General features: G+C 49.9%; 6 protein-coding genes across 9 annotated transcripts; 4 read left to right on the top strand and 2 right to left on the bottom strand.

Annotated features, from left to right (window-relative positions):
• Positions 1-759: 759 nt before the first annotated feature.
• J3458_001712 (uncharacterized protein) lies at positions 760-1122 on the top strand (the record flags this gene model as incomplete). Its single annotated transcript, XM_066116879.1, has 1 exon — positions 760-1122. One exon carries the CDS (start codon positions 760-762, stop codon positions 1120-1122), a length of 363 nt encoding a protein of 120 aa, XP_065978766.1.
• A 949-nt stretch (positions 1123-2071) lies between these two features.
• On the top strand, positions 2072-3739 carry J3458_001711 (uncharacterized protein). Its single transcript, XM_007814169.2, has one exon. The coding sequence runs from the start codon at positions 2402-2404 to the stop codon at positions 3356-3358; it is 957 nt and encodes a 318-aa protein (XP_007812360.1). The 5' UTR covers positions 2072-2401; the 3' UTR covers positions 3359-3739.
• Positions 3740-3926: 187 nt separating this feature from the next.
• J3458_001710 (uncharacterized protein) lies at positions 3927-6064 on the top strand. 3 transcript variants are annotated; one of them, XM_066116876.1, is made up of 6 exons: positions 3927-4498; positions 4572-4644; positions 4713-4921; positions 4991-5127; positions 5198-5361; positions 5439-6064. In XM_066116876.1, the coding sequence occupies exons 1-6, from the start codon at positions 3972-3974 to the stop codon at positions 5742-5744; spliced, it is 1416 nt and encodes a 471-aa protein (XP_065978763.1). In that variant the 5' UTR covers positions 3927-3971; the 3' UTR covers positions 5745-6064. The 3 variants fall into 3 exon arrangements, with proteins under 3 accessions (XP_065978763.1, XP_065978765.1, XP_065978764.1); XM_066116878.1 differs by having other exon boundaries at positions 5198-6064; XM_066116877.1 differs by having other exon boundaries at positions 4991-5361.
• Positions 6065-6454: 390 nt separating this feature from the next.
• On the bottom strand, positions 6455-11429 carry J3458_001709 (uncharacterized protein; the record flags this gene model as incomplete). Its single annotated transcript, XM_066116875.1, has 6 exons — positions 11194-11429; positions 10668-11120; positions 9273-10600; positions 7633-9218; positions 7437-7566; positions 6455-7361 (listed from the first exon to the last, which is right to left on the bottom strand). Exons 4-6 carry the CDS (start codon positions 7910-7912, stop codon positions 6455-6457), a joined length of 1317 nt encoding a protein of 438 aa, XP_065978762.1. The 5' UTR covers positions 7913-9218; positions 9273-10600; positions 10668-11120; positions 11194-11429.
• Positions 11430-12934: 1505 nt separating this feature from the next.
• Positions 12935-13943, top strand: J3458_001708 (uncharacterized protein). The gene is made up of 2 exons (XM_066116874.1): positions 12935-12964; positions 13031-13943. Exon 2 carries the CDS (start codon positions 13265-13267, stop codon positions 13670-13672), a length of 408 nt encoding a protein of 135 aa, XP_065978761.1. The 5' UTR covers positions 12935-12964; positions 13031-13264; the 3' UTR covers positions 13673-13943.
• J3458_001707 (uncharacterized protein) lies at positions 13911-17445 on the bottom strand. Of its 2 annotated transcripts, XM_066116873.1 has the most exons (4): positions 16856-17445; positions 15671-16724; positions 15240-15614; positions 13911-15170 (listed from the first exon to the last, which is right to left on the bottom strand). In XM_066116873.1, the coding sequence occupies exons 1-4, from the start codon at positions 16980-16982 to the stop codon at positions 14531-14533; spliced, it is 2196 nt and encodes a 731-aa protein (XP_065978760.1). In that variant the 5' UTR covers positions 16983-17445; the 3' UTR covers positions 13911-14530. The 2 variants fall into 2 exon arrangements, with proteins under 2 accessions (XP_065978760.1, XP_065978759.1); XM_066116872.1 differs by lacking the exon at positions 16856-17445 and having other exon boundaries at positions 15671-16839.
• Positions 17446-18038: the final 593 nt, after the last annotated feature.

The following is an 18038-nucleotide window of genomic DNA, read 5'->3' as shown; positions in this document are numbered from 1 at the left end:
TCATTGAGCAGCAGACAAACGCAACCGACATCAGATCAAGGAAGTAAGATTGCGAGATTTCGCTTTAATGGGTTCCTCGAAACGCTTTTTGCCTGTTAGACTAATAAACTATGCTCCCGTAGATGGATAGGATCCTGTAGAGTCCACGCCGGTGCTTGGCAAATTGTCCTCCGAACGTTGCATCCCAACTCCTCAAAGACGACACTACTACCTCTATAAACGCGGCGCATACTTTTGATAGACAACGGCATAGGCAAGCTCAGTTATTGCTGCAATAGCAAAGCACCATAATACATACAGCTCCTCTGAGACTATGGTCGAATCCCGTTGGAGGATATTTAGAAGCGCTAATTGTATCAAGTTTGCAGAGTATTTATAGTTTCCAAAAAACCGCGACCGGTTTTACTTCTCAATGTAAATTACTGACTCTGGTACAAAACAAGTGGAACTCGCTCTTCTATCCAAATTCTAGCTGTCAAAGACCATGCAGAGAGAGCCAAGATGCGCATACTGATAAGCTGGATATCGAGGATATTCGGCCGTGGAACACTATTGCTGGATCTTTTTGCTTCATGGCTCCGTGGTCAAACCCAACAATCACTCCGACACTAACGTTGGAGGAAGTTGATTCCGACAAGTTAGAAGACTCGTTAGCGCAATTTCGATCTACCCGAAGGAATGTGATCACTTTAACCATCTCTTTTCCCCGCACTCTTTATGAGGATATATCAGTTCTCTCTTTGAAACCCTTTGATAAGCATGCAAAATAGTTGCTTGCTATTCTTAGCGTGCTCCTTTGCCTCCAGCTGGTCGGCCTGGTGGTATCTGGATGAACGACATGGTCAACGCACCTACAGGACTTTATCCACGACGAAGATTTTTATTCTCAAAGCCAGCTGCGTCGACCCTGGCTTCGAAGTCAAGGACAGTGATCTTGTAGTCCTCAAAGTGTGGGTAGCCATCCAGGCGGTTGATCTGGGGAAGGATACGGGAAAAAGGTCGGTGGCATCTTACAGAGCGGCCCAAATAGACCGGACCATGGGACGGGCCTGCAACGTCACCAAGGACCCAAAGTATGAGTTCAAACCGTGTTCTGACTTGTGGGGCAGTATGTTGGGTTGAGTTGTCGTTCATAGATCGGCCAGGGCAAGAAGATTTCGATTGGTGTGAGAGTGTCACGAGGACTATCCAAATCCTACGGCATCAATTTTCAGGATCTGTTTGGTCTAGACCGTGTTTGTATTCGTTATATTACCAAGATGCCTGGGTACCCATGGTTGATGAGCTTGGGAAGGTTAAGTATGTGTTCGGTTCCTGGTTGCACTTGTTCTGGTACAATCTCCTTGTACTGGACTCCTGCCTTTTAGGCATGACACTCACTGCCACTTGCGCCGAGAGTCCGCAGGAGGTGAACGAATGGCTTGGCCACTCCGAGGACACGTCAATCGTCTCGGTTGGAGAAATGACCCCCCACGACCGAAAAAGACATTCAAGACGCAAAAGAGACACTGCTTTGATACAAGTGATGGGCCTGTGCCAAGTCAAACTCGGGGGTGAGATCGACGTCCGCATAGAATGACAGGACGAGAACAAAGGAGTGCGGAGTACCCCTTGTCAGGAATTTAATGCTATTAGTAAGATATTGGTGATTTTTTTTCGCTGGAGCCCGCAGCTTTGCCGCAGCTTTGTCTCCTTTGTTGAGCATGTGTGAATGGAACATTTGACGCGTTTGGCACTACACGTGTGCAGGGCATGAACATGTCAAGTGCTGCAGGACAGGTGTCTAAGGCGCCGCAAGACTCAAAAAAATCATACCGTAGCAAAAACCGTCGACGTTTTGCATGGAACAAACATGGAGACACAAAGAGCCAGGTACCCTAAAGATCAAGCCATTTCGCACTTGAGTATCAATACTCATGCAGTACGGGTTGAAGCCTCTGGCCGCTTGCGGGTTGAAGCAATCGAGTTTGTGCAATGCAGGAAACAAAGAATGAACTTGTAGCGGGTCCACAAATAGCCCAGGCTCGCTGCCACTGACGACGTTGGGTGTGCTGATGCTGTGTTGAAGGTGTTCAGTTTGTATCACGTCAAATATGACATAAATACTCGAGCAATGGCCGCGTGGTAATTCCTACTTTTCACTTCTTAATCTCTTACATCTCTTACAGCACAGCTTATTTGGTCATTCATTGTTTTTAAAGACATACGACTCCTTAAGTCCAAAGGGAATTGTTCTTTTTCCTTGGGCATGAAAAAGGCGCTTTTCTCCTGTGCGCGCCACGTCTTTCATCTCCAGCGTTAAAGCGACGACGCCTCTGCCCCGGCAGTGGTCTTTCCCCCACAAGCTTCGCCTTTTCAGCCTACAACACAAAACAAGAAGTCTCAGTACTTTGACCAGAATATGACGACCTTTTTTGGATTTCCTGGCAGGAGATTCGCCACGGCCCAGAACCGCGAGGCTAGATCCCACAGACCACCCGCCGAGGCCGATCTCCAAAGGACTCTGCTAAGACGGGTCGCGCAGGAGACGAGCGCCGCGACCGACAGGATGCAGCGGCTCGTAGGAGAACATACCAATCTTGCCTGGTCGCAAAAGTATTCAGCACATGCACGCAATATACCACGCACCCACCCCCCCTTTACCGGCCATGGCACTACCATCAAGGTCGTCAACATGGACACGCTCGACGCCGCCACTGAACTGTGGAGGCGGGCTATGGAGCAGCGAGATGCCCGATCGGGGCGATATCCCCGACCTGCTGTCCTCAACTTTGCGAATGCCGATAGGCCCGGCGGAGGTTGGTTGAACGGTGCCATGGCCCAAGAGGAGGCCATCTGCTACCGCTCCACACTAGCGCGTAGCCTCGACAAACGCCACTACCCGTTGCGTGAAAACGAAGGGATATACAGCTCGCGCGTAATCGTCCTACGTTCCAGCGAGAAATCGGGCCACAAGTGGTTGCGCTACAAGACCGCTGAAGATCTGCCCTGGTTCAGCGCTTTAACCATTGCAGCAATCTACAAGCCCGAAACGCGGTCCGAGAGGGTTGGGACGCCGCCGCAGTGGACCAAAGTCTTTGCCCGTCAACAAGACCGTGAAGTGACCAAGACCAAGATGAGGCTGGCATTGCGTATGGCGGCGACGAATGGCCACGACATGCTCGTCCTTGGTGCCTTTGGCTGCGGCGTCTTCGAGAACCCCCCTTGGGATGTTGCTCGGTGTTGGCTTGAGGTGCTGAGGGAACATGCGCAACAACATGCGCACCAGTGGAGATGCGTATGGTTTGCAGTTTATGACCCACGGGGTCAGGGCAACTTTAGGACGTTCAAAGAGGTATTGGATGGAAAAAGGGTTTGAGATGGCGTGGGAGGATTTCTCGATGTCGGGTCCCCCATCGATGCTCCGTGGCTTTTTGCTTGCAGCCCCGACTCAAAGCGGAATCTTAATAATGTCTGGTCTGTCATGTTGCGTCCCGGGAACCGGTCAATGGGGCCATGTGTTGAGGCCCCCCGGACCTTTTCTGGCTGCAATAGCTAGTACCAAGAAGTTGGCATCTGCAATCTATCACTTGGTAGTCAACCAGATAAAACTTACAAGACATAAACATAATTGAACACCCTGCACTATTTAGACGCGCCAAGTATGAGACAGCTTTCCAACAGTAAACCGGGCACTCGCTCGTCGCACGTTGATTTCCCGAGTCATGGTTGTCTGCCCATTCAAGGCTCACGCGGCCCGTTCTCGGTAGCTTCAACTGCCGTGCCGTGCCGTCCCAAACGATCAATGATTGTTCAGAAGCGAAGCCCTTGTGCTCAACCGGCGGTAAAGAAGCCTGGTCATTGCTGCGTTGGCTTTCTTCAGCGGCGCCCCCCGCGACTAGGCCAGGTTGTTGCCCGGCTGCGGACACCGACGTCATTGCCGGTGGGTGGGCTGAGGTTCATTCAATGTTGCCTGGCTGTCATTGAAATGAATGGGACAATCCGTCGCCGTCTCCAGGAAAATGCGCCGCAATTTAACCGCGGTACATGCCATTTGTTTGTTCGAGATATTTTTATCTTTTCGAGGTGAAAACTACGCAACAGGTCCGAAGCTTCCGGCGCACCAACCAACATGGATCACTCAACTGTTTGAAATCCAGCGACGAACTGGTTTCAACAATGCCCAGATTTGCAGTGCTGGTCCCAAAAAAAAAAAAAAAAAAAAAAAAAAAGGGCCGCCATGTCGCCAACTCCCCACTTTCACCACAATAATAATCCGCTTCCACTTTGCCATCATCACCTTCATCACCATCACCATCGTCACCAGAACAAGTTGCATTGGAGACCTCGTCAATGGGCGGCATGTCGTGAGTGAGAATGGCGCGCATTATGTGCCCCTCGAGACATTCACTACGTGTCCTGTCCGCCCCGCCAGCACCCCCTTGAACATGTCCAACAACATCGTCGCAGAATCATGGACGTGGTACGCCCTGGTCTGGTTCGTGGTCTTGTGTCGAATGTAGGTTGCGCTGCTACTGAGCCATGAATCGGCTCATTTAACAAATCCCACATGGCTCACATACTGCGTCTAGCGTCTCACAAATCCTGCTTCGAGGATCGATTAAAAAGCTGAGACCCGACGATGGACTGATTCTTTTCGCCATGGTGGGTAACCCCAAAAGGTGGCAACCACAATCGCATTGCGGAGAAGGGCCTACCTAACCTTTCTCCAGATGACCTACACGGTGTTGATTGTGAGCATCAACATTGTGTCCGATACGGCCAGCAATCTCATCGACCCAAACGACCATGTTGTACTCACGCCCGAGAGCGTCAGGGAGCGGAGATTCGGGTCCAAGATGGTCTTGATTGTCGAGCAGATGCAAATCAGCACTGTATGGATAGTCAAGACGTGCCTGTTAATCATGTATTACCGTCTGACGTGAGTTCACTCCATGTTTTGCCGTGTTTCGCAGAAAGAAAAGAATATGCCTGGTTGACCCGCCTTCAGACTGGGCCTCGCGCAAAACACTGCGGTCAAGCTCGTCGCTGTATACGTTGCCATCGGCTGGATAGTGATGGAGATGTTGTACTTTGGAGTGTGGTGCAGACCCTTCTCTGGATATTGGGAAGTCCCTCCATCCAATCGTAAGTTTTTTTCCCCCCTGCCTGGTCGACATGTAACGCTCAGCAATATTCACCGTTGCGACTCAACCAGCTCAATGTGCAACAGCCCTGCATCACTTAATCACGAATGCCGTCTTCAATATCTCTTCTGATATCATGATTATACTCATCCCGATACCGCTACTCCTGAGAACCCAGTGGCCCCTCAAGAAGAAGCTCATTCTCTGTGTCGTGTTTGGCTTGGGAGGCTTTACGGTGAGTTGCGCGAGCCATCATCTCTAGGAAGCCCCAAAACCCTCTTTGTGCGCATCGCGCAACTAACCTGGGCCCAGATTCTCTCCACCGTTCTCAATAAATATTACAGCTTCACGCAACCATATGGACCACAATGGACATTCACATACATTCGAGAGTCGTCCACCGCAATCATCGTCGCCAACTTGCCTCTAACGTGGACGCTTATTCGCAGAGTCTTTAGCGTCGGCTCATTTCGTGGTGGTAGTGGTCGAAGATCAAGCGGGCCAAGACAGTCTTCACAAACAGACAATGAGCGCAAGTCTGCGGCATGTAATCCTCACGACGCCGTGAGAGAACCCGGCAGCAGCAATCCAAGTCAAGAAGTGGACTGTGCATTATGACATGACAATTGAATGCTTTTAGCAAAGCCTACAAGATGGAGCCGTAACGAGCGTAGTATTTCCATTTAGAACTATTGGCGCTGTTGTTGCGTGCTGCTCGCTGCGTGAGGTGTACCTGCCAATATGCAGCTTCAATGTTTTACCATTGCCAGCTAGCAGTTGCTGTCAGCAATAGCCGCGTCCTTTGGCAAACTGCAAAACGAATTACGGAATTACATTACATCATACTGGGACCGTCACAGCCAAGAGGATTTAGTGTTCACCTGGTAGCATAAGAGTAGTAGTTGGTTATGCCAAGTTCATCAGGGCCAGAATCACAGGGTACCCGATTTTATGGCCTGTCGTTCCGCTTGGTCCATGACGCCCAACAGCCCATGGTAATTATCAGGCGCATTTACCCAATTCGCAGTTGTAATTCAACCTGCGAATCATTCACAAGTGCTCGAAAGAAAAGACAAGTCATGACATAGTGATCCCATAATATGTCGATTGGAAGCTATATGAAACGCTGTAAAGATATATGCCAGACTGTCGTAGCCATGAATTATTCAACAACACTTACTGTCACCCACTATTGGGCGGCAACAAAGCGAGCGCTTGCATGAGCGCTGAAGGGGATGAGGATTCTTTCTTCCATTCATTGAGCCATGTTAGCCTCGCCAACCAGCCAAATCAATTCCGACAAGTAATCGATTCTACTGCTTCCCTCATTATGGTTTTGGTTCTTGGCTCCAGGGAGGTGGTGGATCAGGACTTTCCATCTCCGCAATCTGGTGCATCTGTCCCCATTGATTGTTGGGTGACAGCATTCCAGGAGGTGGTGAAGGACTTTCGGCCGCCATCTCCTGCAGTTGCGGCAATTTTGACTGTTCCCATGTTGCCGCCGTACTGACGGGGCTTCCAATAGTTGATACGGCGTATGAGTCGTGCGGTCCTCGACTGTAATAGCTGTCGTGTGGATGGCTGTATGGCGACTGGTTAGAAAAAGCAGTAGAGCCCGCTTGACTCATCTGGTTCTGAGCGGCAGCCGGCGTTTCTGCTGTCTTGTTTTGTTGTTGACGCCGGAAGTGCAGCCACATGCCTACCGCCATCAAAATTACAACGGAGCCGCCGATCACGATGCCTGCAATAGCTCCTGCAGACAGGCTAGAGGAAGACCCGCCCACAACTTCCCCGGATGAGGTCGTGGTAGAGTTTGGCGGTGAGGACATTGTTGGAATCACTCCTGTCGCTGTGCCCTTTGGGGTAGAAGCCTTGAATCCATATGGTTCTAAGCTCTTATATGCTTCGCAATCTTTCCTGGGTACAGCCTCTGGGCAGGTTTCTGCGAAGCACACCGAGTTGAGTTGCCCATTTTCGTCTGGCGGTGAACATTGGTTGTTGTATTTCGTATTCATAGTCGCAGCCAATTGCTGAGCATCGGCGTCCGAAAAGTTATGGTATTTGCTGGCTAGCATGAGTTGGTCGATAAAATATGCCACTTCTGTCGCATTTAAATTCATAAACTTATGAACATAGGCTGGTGTAAATGGAGCGTACTCCTTGGCCACAAACTGGCTAGCATTGCTGCACTGGTAAACTTTTCCAAAGGTAACATACCAATGGGAGAACAAGATTCTAGTTTATCAAACATTTAGTGATTGACTATTTAATAGCACTAATTACTTCCAGATGGCAAACGTTGAGGCTTACTCTTGATTTGACTTCGGTCTAATTTCTGCAGTGACGGTAGAGCCGTTTAAAAGGGCAAGGAGGGGATCGAGACCACCTCCGTCTAGCCAGTTAATCGCTTCTGGTTGACCATTAAAGTTTGTAGTCGCCTCTATTACATTGTTAGCTCTCCAACATCTGAGATGCTTGGCTTCAAATATGCCGGGCCGTCCCATACTTGATCCGTCAAACAAAGGACGGAGGAACACATTGTAGCCATTGAACTGCCCCTTTTTGAAAATTCCAGTACTATTTGCATTTGGATCTGGCAGAGCATCTCCACCAGCATAAGCGTAGGCAACAATGCCCTGCATCAGACGATGCTGGTTCTTGACACTACTTTCCCCATAGTTCTTTTCGGCATAGTAGTCGCAAATGGTTTGATTGTCTCGTCGGAAAGCGGCGACCGCTCTTCCGATGTATAAGATTAGCGAAAGGTTAATGCACTTCAACAGCATTTCGAAGGAGTCGTTGGGATTCACATAATAAATGCTCTAAGGGAAGAAGGAAGTGGAGAGAGACAGCAGAAATTTGAAGGGAGGAGGGGGAAAGGCGACTCGGACCTCCCGTGGTACATATCAAAAAGAAAAGCAATGACTGATCAGACCGCATCCAAGCCTCACAGCTTGTCAACAGCTTGTCAACAGCCTTGTACGACGTTAAACTCGCATATTGAGCAACCTGCAGTCCTGGTCCGCGGGGACACACCCAATGATATGATTTTACTCACAGCCGCAATCGTATTCATGAGCCATACATACATGGGTCTGCACAGCATGGTACTTTCGTTGGTCCAAGTTCCTATGCTGAGAAGTCCGCAGTATTGAGACTGGCCTGGTTGCGGGCGTTGGCTTTCCATGAAATCCAAGGATTTGGGCATCAGCTCGTTGTGGGTCAGTGATATGTACTTGCAACCAACAGAAGTATTCGTATTGTGATAAAGCTATAGCATTTTTGGGGGCCTCTGTCTTTTTCTTCCTCTTGTAGAGGTAAAGTGGGAGACGGGGATGCCACCAGATGGGGTGGCACCGGTTGGTCGCCTAGGAGGCCCCGACACCTTCGTCTAATTTGCCAACATCGACTGAACCAACAGTTGCGTCAACAACATCGGGATTCGGTGCCGAGAAAGAGACTCAGTGCAAAGTTCTGGGCCATCATTGGGAGTGTGTTAGAAAGTATGGATGGTTTTCCACCCTACTGTTATGCCTGGCGCAGGTCTGACGAGGCTTGAGACGGAGCCTCTCGTTGGCCCGTTGCCAGATTCATGACTTGCTTCGCAAGTGTCTCACAAGAGCTTTTGCAGATTGGGCGTTATCCCCCCCGTACGCCGCAGCCTGGTTGAGAACGGTCGAGCTCGCAGGCGTGCTTGCCCGAGAGAGGATCAGGGCAAGGTTCCTGGCCAATTACGATTTCCTTCCCAGAAACCAGAATGCATCGATGCAGCTTCGGCATAGCTCTTGTCTCTGGTAGTCCGGAACAAACCACTCATAGAACCTATAATCTCTCATCATTGCGTCCAAATAAAATGCTGCAGCTTTCGTGAAGGCTCAAATCAAAATCAACGTCCATGGTTCGGTTAGAATAGCACCTTGATTGACAGCAAAGTGGAGGTCAGGAAGTTATTGCGTTAGTCGGCCCTCTTTGGCTTTGAGTGATCTAGTTATTCTGGCAATACCAGAGAACCCAATCGCACTGGCCTTACGGATAGTCGATGCCAAGGGGTGCCCAAAGCGCTTTTTGGTCAGCGCCATGGCCCAGTCCTTTCTGCTCGATAGTCAGCCAACATGAGAGACAAAGGTGGCCATGGGATTGCAATACAAACAAACCACCCCTACATCCAATATGGTACGGAACCATAGTGCCGTACCAGGTCCTAAAAAAATAGACCGAAAGTTGTGCTCCAATACCGGTATGTTGGCATCGCGTTTTGTAGTAGGTCTGCGAGTTGTCGATACGACACCCGTCTTCTCAAAGCATTCTGAAAGTATGAAATGTGCCGATACAGCAGTACTTTGACTGGTGCTGAACGGATAACAGCATCAACAGCGACATCATACGGACAAGGCCATCGCAGTATCCTAGGGTCAAGAGCATCCCCAGAAAAGTGAATCGGGTTTTCGACAAAATGGGGCTCTCAAAGGCTAGACGTTAGATTCCATGTTCTCGCTGCTGCACCCGAAGTGTATCGTTTCGGCACTCTTCGCCACATAAAGCGATCAGTGTTCCATTCATAGACCATGAAACTGTATCAAACATGACGGCCAGTCAATATAGGAGTCCTATAGTGCTTCTACCATCAGCCATCATTAGGTAACATCTCCGGCTGACCTATTGTCGCACGATACATAGTTGTGACCTGTTACTTCATATGATTTGAAACGGTTTTTGAGCGCGTGGGTTTGCGAGCTGCATTCTCCAGGATGAGGGGTGGCCCTTGCTGAGAAATGAGCCTTCAAAGCTGCACAAGAATCGAGGACATGTCAAAACAAGCGTCGGGAGAAGCTTGCTTATAGCTAAGAAAATCTTACTACACCATGGTTCGTTTACAAGCTCGAATATGAATTGCGCGAATACCGCTCTATACGGTTCTACGTGGGAAATATGTTCAAGTGCGCTATTGCTTGCTCCCATATGGTTCGTTGTAGTGTCTGCTTAAAGCAGTCTCATAGTTTGTCGACATGATTACTGAGTTGTAAAGGTCATTCATGATGGCCAGGTTAAGCGCTCTAGAACCGGCTGAGTGCTCGTGGCGTGTCAAACAAACCATTTTAGCTGATTGTGCGAATCGACCAAGTTGTGTCACGGGGTGGAGGATCCTGTTCTGCTAGATGGATTCTGATGCAGCGCATTGGCCTGTTCGCGAATCGCAGCGCAACTGGTCGTTCAAACCCAACCTGAGTCCATTCCACTCGGCAAGGACAAGCCTGCTCTGCCAACCATCATGCCAAAATTATTCCCCAAAACATCGTTACATATACGAAGTAAGCTGCCCGTAATCAAGTTGTTGTTTGAGCGTCTTCCTAGACTGGATTCCGCATTGCTGACAGAGGTTGCTTGCATTGAACGTCGCGTGAAGTAGTCGGCTTTCTGGCTTGCACAATGTTTTCTCTTCTTGACGTTACGAAGACAAGAGTGGCGACATCATGCTAAAGTCATCATTTGTAAGCTCCCAAGCCAGAGGTTGGACACCGATGAAGATTGAGCCTTGAATACCAGGTAGATCTGACGAGTCGGTTGTGGCAAAATTTCCAGTGTCAGGCTGAATCTCTGAACCGAAATTTCCCGTCGGGATACACAAGCCAGGATACTATCATACCCCTGTGGATCAGGTGAAAGTGAGTCTGCGGTGGTCGTGAGAGACAGGTAGATGCTATAATTGATCGTGCTGCATGGCCATCCAGTGGGATTTCGCCCAGCATGTTCTGTTTGCAATCGGGCCTCGAGGTAGCATTCAGTGTGACAGAATCAAGGTATGAATGCAGTCGGATTTTCCGTGGGCTGAGTGCCGGACTGCAATATTCCTGCAGTGCGAGTGTCGGCAAAAAGGTCGATTGAGCAAGGCGAGGTCCCAGGGAAGATCCACAGCTGCGACCAGAGCGAATTGAGGGTGCAAGATCTTTTGGTCCTTGTGCAGTATGAGCATGGGCAGAATAGTCGAATTCGAGCCTTGTGCGTATGTCAAGAGTAAGATTAGCGTCTCATCCGTTGTACAACGTCAACACTGGTGCAGCCAGCTTACCACCATCGCCACCTGATGAGTTGGAAGCAGGGTCCAGAAAAGAAGCACCAGTTGACGCCTGCTGTTGGAGTGGTTCTGCCGCCTCAAACTGCCATTTGTGTGTCTTGGCCAAAGAGAAAGTCCAAAAATGCAAGCCGTATGGTATTGTTTCCGATGCCAGACACGCAAATAGCAAAAGATGTCCAAGGTTTAATCCACGTACATCCTTTTATCCGAACAACCACTGATAGTCAAAGCTGATTGTCGAGGCAGAAATCTCCTTGGTGGCGTCTGGTCCATGTGTGCGACACCTTTCTAGGGCAAGGCAAGTGCAACCCAGGTTTGATTGTGGGGTTGGCAGCACCAGCAGTTTGTCCAGTGCTAAACATGTCTGGTGCGTAACATCAGACGTACATGTATGCTTTAGTGTCATACGGAATACCGTCACCGTCATACATGGCTTGTCCCATCCGTCGCTCGCTATAACCATCGGGAGAGCACATGAATGGAATACGAGGCGTGGCTACCAGACGCCCAATTTCTTTTTTTTTTTTTTTGTGTGTTGGCAGTCGTCGTGTGACAACACCCCCTGACTCTTTTTCACCAACCTTCTCCCTCTCAGCGGCCCCGGACACAATTGTAGACAAGTCACTGAAACGTAACTGCACATATGGAGAATCTACCGACAAATTGACCATGGCAAGAAATATACCACTTCAAGAGTATCAATAGCAACTTGATGTAAAATGAGACAAGAGTCTAAGGAGGGCATTGGTGTATCTATCAATAAGGTTTGATCGGTACAACTTTCATCATCTATATCATCTGTGCGCGTTGTCCAGCTTTTAATCTCGACGATAGAAGCATTGGGCTCCTTGCAATCGATCCCCCTTCGACCGCCGACCAACGGTTTTCTTTTTTCGGGATATTGAACAGAAGACACAGACTTGTCGGTCAGTTACAACGCAGCATGCAAGCCGTACTCCGTTCGTGGAAAACGTGGCTTGTTGTTTGCCTTTATGGCTTTGTGAGTCTCAACGGATTCGACGACAGAACCAATGACAGTCGATCGGCTGCGATCAATGGCCTAGATGGAGACGATGTTGGCAGGCGGATCGTTGGGGGGTGGCCGACATCTAGATTCTAGGGTCTGGGGTAAATGTTGCCAATCAAGATTCATTGACTAGAGTTCCCCAGTCGGGGGGATCAAAGTCGTATACGGAGTACAAAGCACTTCGATTTCAAGAAGCTTTTAAACATCGTCAAAGGCTCAGAAATTATTAAGTTTGCTCTCCATATGAAACAATCTAGACAATCTTTCAACATCGTTGGCTTCATCAGACCATGTTTCACCATGGAAATCCTCCACGCCTAACCCGTCCCCACACACATTATGACAGATTTGTTCGCCGAAGACGGCTATTGGCGAGGCCACATCATTGTACGCTGGGACCTTCGCACCGTTCTTAGATGCCCAAGAATCCCACGATTTGTCCAAACTTGTCTCCATAGACGCAGCGGCAACCGCCGCGGCCATCCAATTCTTCTTCACGTGTCAAACTGGCCTGGCACAGGTCGTGGTCTCGCTCGCCTTGTTGAGCAACATGGCATATGTAAGCTCTTCACCTTCTACACTAGACTCGAGAAACTCAACGACCTGGAAGAACCTGTTGGTCCCAGGCGCGCCAGGGGCGTAGAAGATGGCGGGAAGCCAGGCGAACGAACTGGGCCGAGAGGAGAGCCGCTGCATCCCACTTTGGAAGCGGTCACTATTCAGCGGTGGTGATAGTTGGTACGTCTGTTTCCACTCTTCTGTGATTCATCTTTGTCTCTAACAAGGTCAATGGGCGCCGGACAGGCCGGTATAACGGCAGAAGCAAGTCTGAAAATTGCTCGATATCGAGACACTGCTTATTGACCAAAATGACCTTGAAGGAGATGACTGGCGCAAGCGATACCATCAACTACTTCTCCGCGATGCAGTCCGGTACGACCACATGCCGTACCTCAACTTCCCCAACCACTGGCCTGTCAGTACAAAGGACAAAATTAGCACAGTTTTTCGAATCTTACGCTACACTACTCGAATCCAATGTGTGGAAAAAGACTTGGATGGTCCCACACCCAGTGGGATTCGTCTAAATGCACGAGGACAGTAGTCGTCAACCGCATCCTCGCCGGCGGCACCAGCGAGATCCGCAAATTCCACCCTCGTCACATCATCCAGGCAACAGGCCACTCCGCCAAGAAGAACCAGCCTACTATTGCGGGCCAGGATAGCTTCACAGGCCTGTTGTATCACCCTTCCAAGTTCCCCGGTGCGCAGTCCAGCTCGGCGGAGAAAAGAGCCGTCGTTGTGAGATCATGGAATCCCGCCCCACGACATTGCACAAGGCTACATCGAGAAGGGATACGACACCACCGTTATGCAGCGTTCCACCACGCACGTCGTCTCGTCCAAGTGAATTATAGATATTACGCTACGCGGGATATACTCTGAAAACGGGCCCCTGATGGATGATGCGGACATGCTCATGCACAGACTGCCAGCCCCCGTTCTGAAAGCCGTAGAAATTGCCATGGCGGCACGACGGGCGGAGCACGACAAGCACCTGCTCGATAGTCTCGCAAAGGCGGGCGTCAGGGGGCGTCAGGGGCCCGGCAGTGCAGGTCTTTTCTTCGAATGCTTCTGACGCGGGGTAGGCTACTATATTGACGTCGGGGCATCTGAGTTGATTGCTGAAGGCAAGCTAAAAGTGAAGCGGGCAGGAAATCGACCAGACATTACCACCTGTCATTCGTTTTAGTGATGGCTCAGAGCTGGAAGCTGACGAGGTTGTGTTTGCAACGGGCTATCAGAATATGCAGATACAGACGCGAATCATGTTTGGCAATGACGAGGCGGACAAGGTTGGCGATGTGTGGGCGAATCAACGAAGAGGGCGAGACGAGGACTATCTGGCAGAAGAGTGGACATCCCGCGTTTTGTTTTCATGGCGGAAATTTGGTTATGCCGGTATCTCGATACTTTTAGCATTGCAAATCAAGGATTTGGAGGGGGCATTGTATCAGTATGGCGATATCTCATCAAAGCTCGCCTTAGCCAGATATCTAATTATGAGATGGCTGTTGTTATGTTCCTTGAACCCTCTTTCTGCCCGTCTCTTTCTAAATGTACACTGGTGATTCGGGTGAAGATGTAGTACTCGTGACATACCAGCAGAAGTCTGAGCTAAGATTCCTCGAAACAAGAATATCGTCAAACATTTGCGTGTCCTTGCCCCGCGCTAAGTCGTCAGCATGATGTCGTTGTATTTACACAAATAGCCAAAGGAGCGCCCCTGAGTATCCATCATCATCATGTATCGTTCAAAACATTCCACGTATTCATATCATTCAGCCATGAGAAGTCATCCACCGTGAATGTCAAGTCACGGATATCGAGGTCCGGAAAGTGCGAAAACGACTGGTCTTGCTGGACTGGGGGTTGTAGTATACGGCTGGCGTGTGGAGCGGATGAATGCATTGGTGACACAGTGACATCAAAATGGGCCGAGGAATCCGTTGTAGAAGCACCACCATTTAGAATCTTGGACGACAAAATTTGTAGTGCTGCAACGCACCGCCGAGCTGATGTACTGACATGTTCGTGGGCCTGTAGCACCTTCATGACTTCGCTCCAAGCCTGGTTGATATCTTGCAAATTAATTATGTCTGTTCGCAACTTAGCAGCGATAAGGACGGTGGCAGCGGAGAAAAGATAATAGACTCGGTACCACCAGGCGGGAAGGAGTCCCACAGTTCCGTCGTAGGCCTGGTACTTGAGGAGCAGAGAGATGATACTTCGGGCTATCTCCACGCAATATATCGTGCATTGCTGCATTACGCGGGATTGCAGACTGTCTGGTGGTCGAGTAGCGCCGACTCCGAATCCTGAGGGTGGCAAGCAAACACGTGCAACGACAGGGCGGAGAAGAAGCATTCGAGCGTGAAGAAATCTATCACAATTAGTCAGCCGAATGAGATGTGTTTGTTATTCCAGATGCAAATTATGAGTGTAAATGTACCGTATGTGCAGAATAACGGCCTGGCGATGCGACACGTCATTGTTCGCCACATCAGCGTCGCTCAATACTAAAAACTTGGGAAGGCTTTCTTCCCATTTCATCATGGCCGAGTCCAATTGCATGACCGCGGCAAGGTCTTCATCTTTCCTATCATCGTGAATCGTAGAACGAGGCTGCGATCCAGGTTCGGAATATAAATCAAGAAGCACTCGGTGAGTAATTTCGTAGAGCTCTACAGACTTAACAAAAAAAGAACCCTCCGTCAGACGCCCATAATCGTTTGGCTTGGCATTTGAAGAAGTCAGTGGGAGCGGAACAGCGGATGCAAGGTTCCGTGATATCATGGCAGGGCGCCCATGAGTTAGAGATACCATACTAAAGCCAGAGTAAGCATTCAGGAGTGTCAGGCGGAACCGGTCAAAGCTGCTTACCGGTCCATAAGCACGCAACCATGCCATATCCTCCGAAGAAGTTCACGCTGGCTTGTGGTTGGCTGTAGAGCTGATGTCTCAGGTAGATGCAGGCCTAGACTCTGAGCGACTCTCACGGCAGATCCCACAATCATCCATGTTTGATGCGGAAGACTCGTGCTCTGCAGATACTGGCTCATGAGAAGCAGATACTGCACGAGCTCCAATGACCCCGAATCCCAAAATGTCAGGTCCAGTAGGTCTTTGGCACGTTTGAAATACACATCGCTTGTCTCGTCTCTGTTTTCGGGTTCCATGGACTCAACCAGCTGAGTAGCCAGGGCAAAAATAATGTTCAACGTCGCAACGAAAATAACTTCGTCAGTGTCAATTGGTGTTCCAGCAAAAAGATTGGCATAGTTTTGCTCCCATTTGCGCCGGTCCAAAAACGGATACAGTGGATCAACGTAGAACCAATATACATTCATCAAATGATCCGCCTGTCGACGAGGCGGCAAGACCTTGTTGGCACTATTGTGCATGCCCGTTCGCCTAGGTGCACTGAGGTTTCCAACTCCGAGGCTCAGACCAGAACGAGGGGATTTCGGCTGAGCCTGGCCGAGGCGATTGGCAACGGCAGCCTTGATCTGGGAAGTAAAGGAGCCAGCACTGCTGCTTCCGAAAAACTCTCCGGTGCTAACACCGTCATCGACAACGGCGGTCATGGAATCAATAGCGGAGGGGCTGGCGTCTGGAGCCCGAACAGATCCAGCATCCGAGAGCGCAGCATTCCTTTTGTGCCGAGGGACGATATGTTTGACGTCGGCAGTGCTCTTGCTGGGAGATGGACTCGGTAGCACAGGCCGGAACGTATCACCACCGGGCGGGACATGATGATTGGTGAGATTGCTTACTTGGGATGGATGAGGCTGCTGCAGTGGCTCATTCTTCGCCGGCGGCCAGTCTGTATAGGTTGATGGCAATGCATCTTTGTGAGGCGCGGCGGGCGTACCATCGCTGTTACTGTACCGGCAGTGATCTTTTTGGCCAAATCTCTTGGAGCAGTTGCCGCAAGCTATTGTTGGGTAAGAGTATTGATTAATGAAACTGGTCTGCAGAATATGTGAAACGGAGAGGTCATCGGAATGTGGCAATATATCATGCTTCGGGAATCGGAAGGCATGTGGTTGGAAGATGGCTGCTCACCGGGTCGTGCGCCGTCACACTTGACCTTTCGGCCGCGGCAAGTGTCGCAGGCAACATCGATCTTCAGTCTTTTAGGCCGACGTGGGCCAGAAAACAAGGGAGCTCCAGTTGGAAGATGAGTATCCATTATCCGACCAGAGCAGAGATGGTCACACAGCTTATCCCTCGGCTTGGGCGCCTGTGCCTACTAAGGCACGGGGCTGGGGGATGGAGTCCAGTCCCGCCCGTGGTTACAACTGAGCTTCGGGAGCGTTGACTCGTGGAGGTAGACGTTCGGAACAGTTTGTACAAGAAAGAGAGTGACACGGTGATCGTATATCTCAATTTTTTTAGATGAGATCTCGCGGCAAAAAAGAAACGACAGGCCCTGGGGACTGGCAATATGACGGCAATATGAATTGGGATCTTGCGACTGGCGTCTGGAGGACTCGGTACAGCCGGGATGTATAGCTGGACAGATGGCCGCCGACTGGATTCACAGCGAGCCAACAGCGCGTCACTCAATCGATCGGCAGCGGCTATGCTTGGGGCGTATCCTGGGGTTACGAGCTCGAGTGTTTGATTGTTCCGAAGCCGCACCCACAATCGTGACAATGGTAATCAATGATGGGTTGCAGGGTTGCGAAGTTAACGGTAGGACCAGTTGACGCCTGGCTCGTTCCTTCCCACTCTTACTGTTCTCCACCTGCCATAACTGGCAAAGCAGCTAAAGTTAATAAGACGACCTGAAGTGTTGATCTGGGAGAGCATTCACAGATCCAGCTTTCTACCTACATTACTTATGCAATCTCAGGCTGTATAATAGGTTTGTATGTTCCTGTATCTTCAACCTCGCAACGTTGATCAGGCCAAGACACGTCGTAAACGTTAAAGCGCGTGTCCAAAATTTGCACTCTTGACCACCTCAAGCAATCGCCTCGGCCTGGTATTCATGCGATTGCTGGTGGTCGCCATCATCCTTTTCGCGTCTGTTTGGCTTGTACACAATTGACAACAATAAAATCCGCTGGCTGCAGGGTGAGTCTACCGCTATTACAGCTGCCTATCTGTCGTTCAACCCAGCAGCTATAGAGACGATAAAGACAAACCAACATTCGCCGTGGTACTGACAAGCTTGACAAATTGATGGGTCTGACAATTGAAAATATATGGGATTCAAGCTATTAGGACTACATACCGCTTG

Source organism: Metarhizium acridum (genome assembly GCF_019434415.1).
Source record: "Metarhizium acridum strain ARSEF 324 chromosome Unknown scaffold_1, whole genome shotgun sequence".
NCBI lineage: Eukaryota > Fungi > Ascomycota > Sordariomycetes > Hypocreales > Clavicipitaceae > Metarhizium > Metarhizium acridum.
The sequence above is the reverse complement of the archived record's forward strand: the minus strand, read 5'-3'. Positions and strand labels throughout refer to the sequence as shown.

Excerpts from the sequence above, each read along its gene's own strand:
- J3458_001707 (XM_066116873.1), bottom strand. The coding sequence starts at position 16,982 with ATGGATACTCATCTTCCAACTGGAGCTCCCTTGTTTTCTGGCCCACGT. Across the intron at positions 16,725-16,855 it reads GTGTGACGGCGCACGACCCG|CTTGCGGCAACTGCTCCAAG; the intron begins GTGAGCAGCCAT and ends ACCCAACAATAG. Across the intron at positions 15,171-15,239 it reads GCCGTTATTCTGCACATACG|ATTTCTTCACGCTCGAATGC; the intron begins GTACATTTACAC and ends TAATTGTGATAG.
- J3458_001708 (XM_066116874.1), top strand. The coding sequence starts at position 13,265 with ATGTGTGGAAAAAGACTTGGATGGTCCCACACCCAGTGGGATTCGTCT.
- J3458_001710 (XM_066116876.1), top strand. The coding sequence starts at position 3,972 with ATGGGACAATCCGTCGCCGTCTCCAGGAAAATGCGCCGCAATTTAACC. Across the intron at positions 4,499-4,571 it reads TTCGTGGTCTTGTGTCGAAT|CGTCTCACAAATCCTGCTTC; the intron begins GTAGGTTGCGCT and ends TACTGCGTCTAG. Across the intron at positions 5,362-5,438 it reads TTGGCTTGGGAGGCTTTACG|ATTCTCTCCACCGTTCTCAA; the intron begins GTGAGTTGCGCG and ends ACCTGGGCCCAG.
- J3458_001711 (XM_007814169.2), top strand. The coding sequence starts at position 2,402 with ATGACGACCTTTTTTGGATTTCCTGGCAGGAGATTCGCCACGGCCCAG.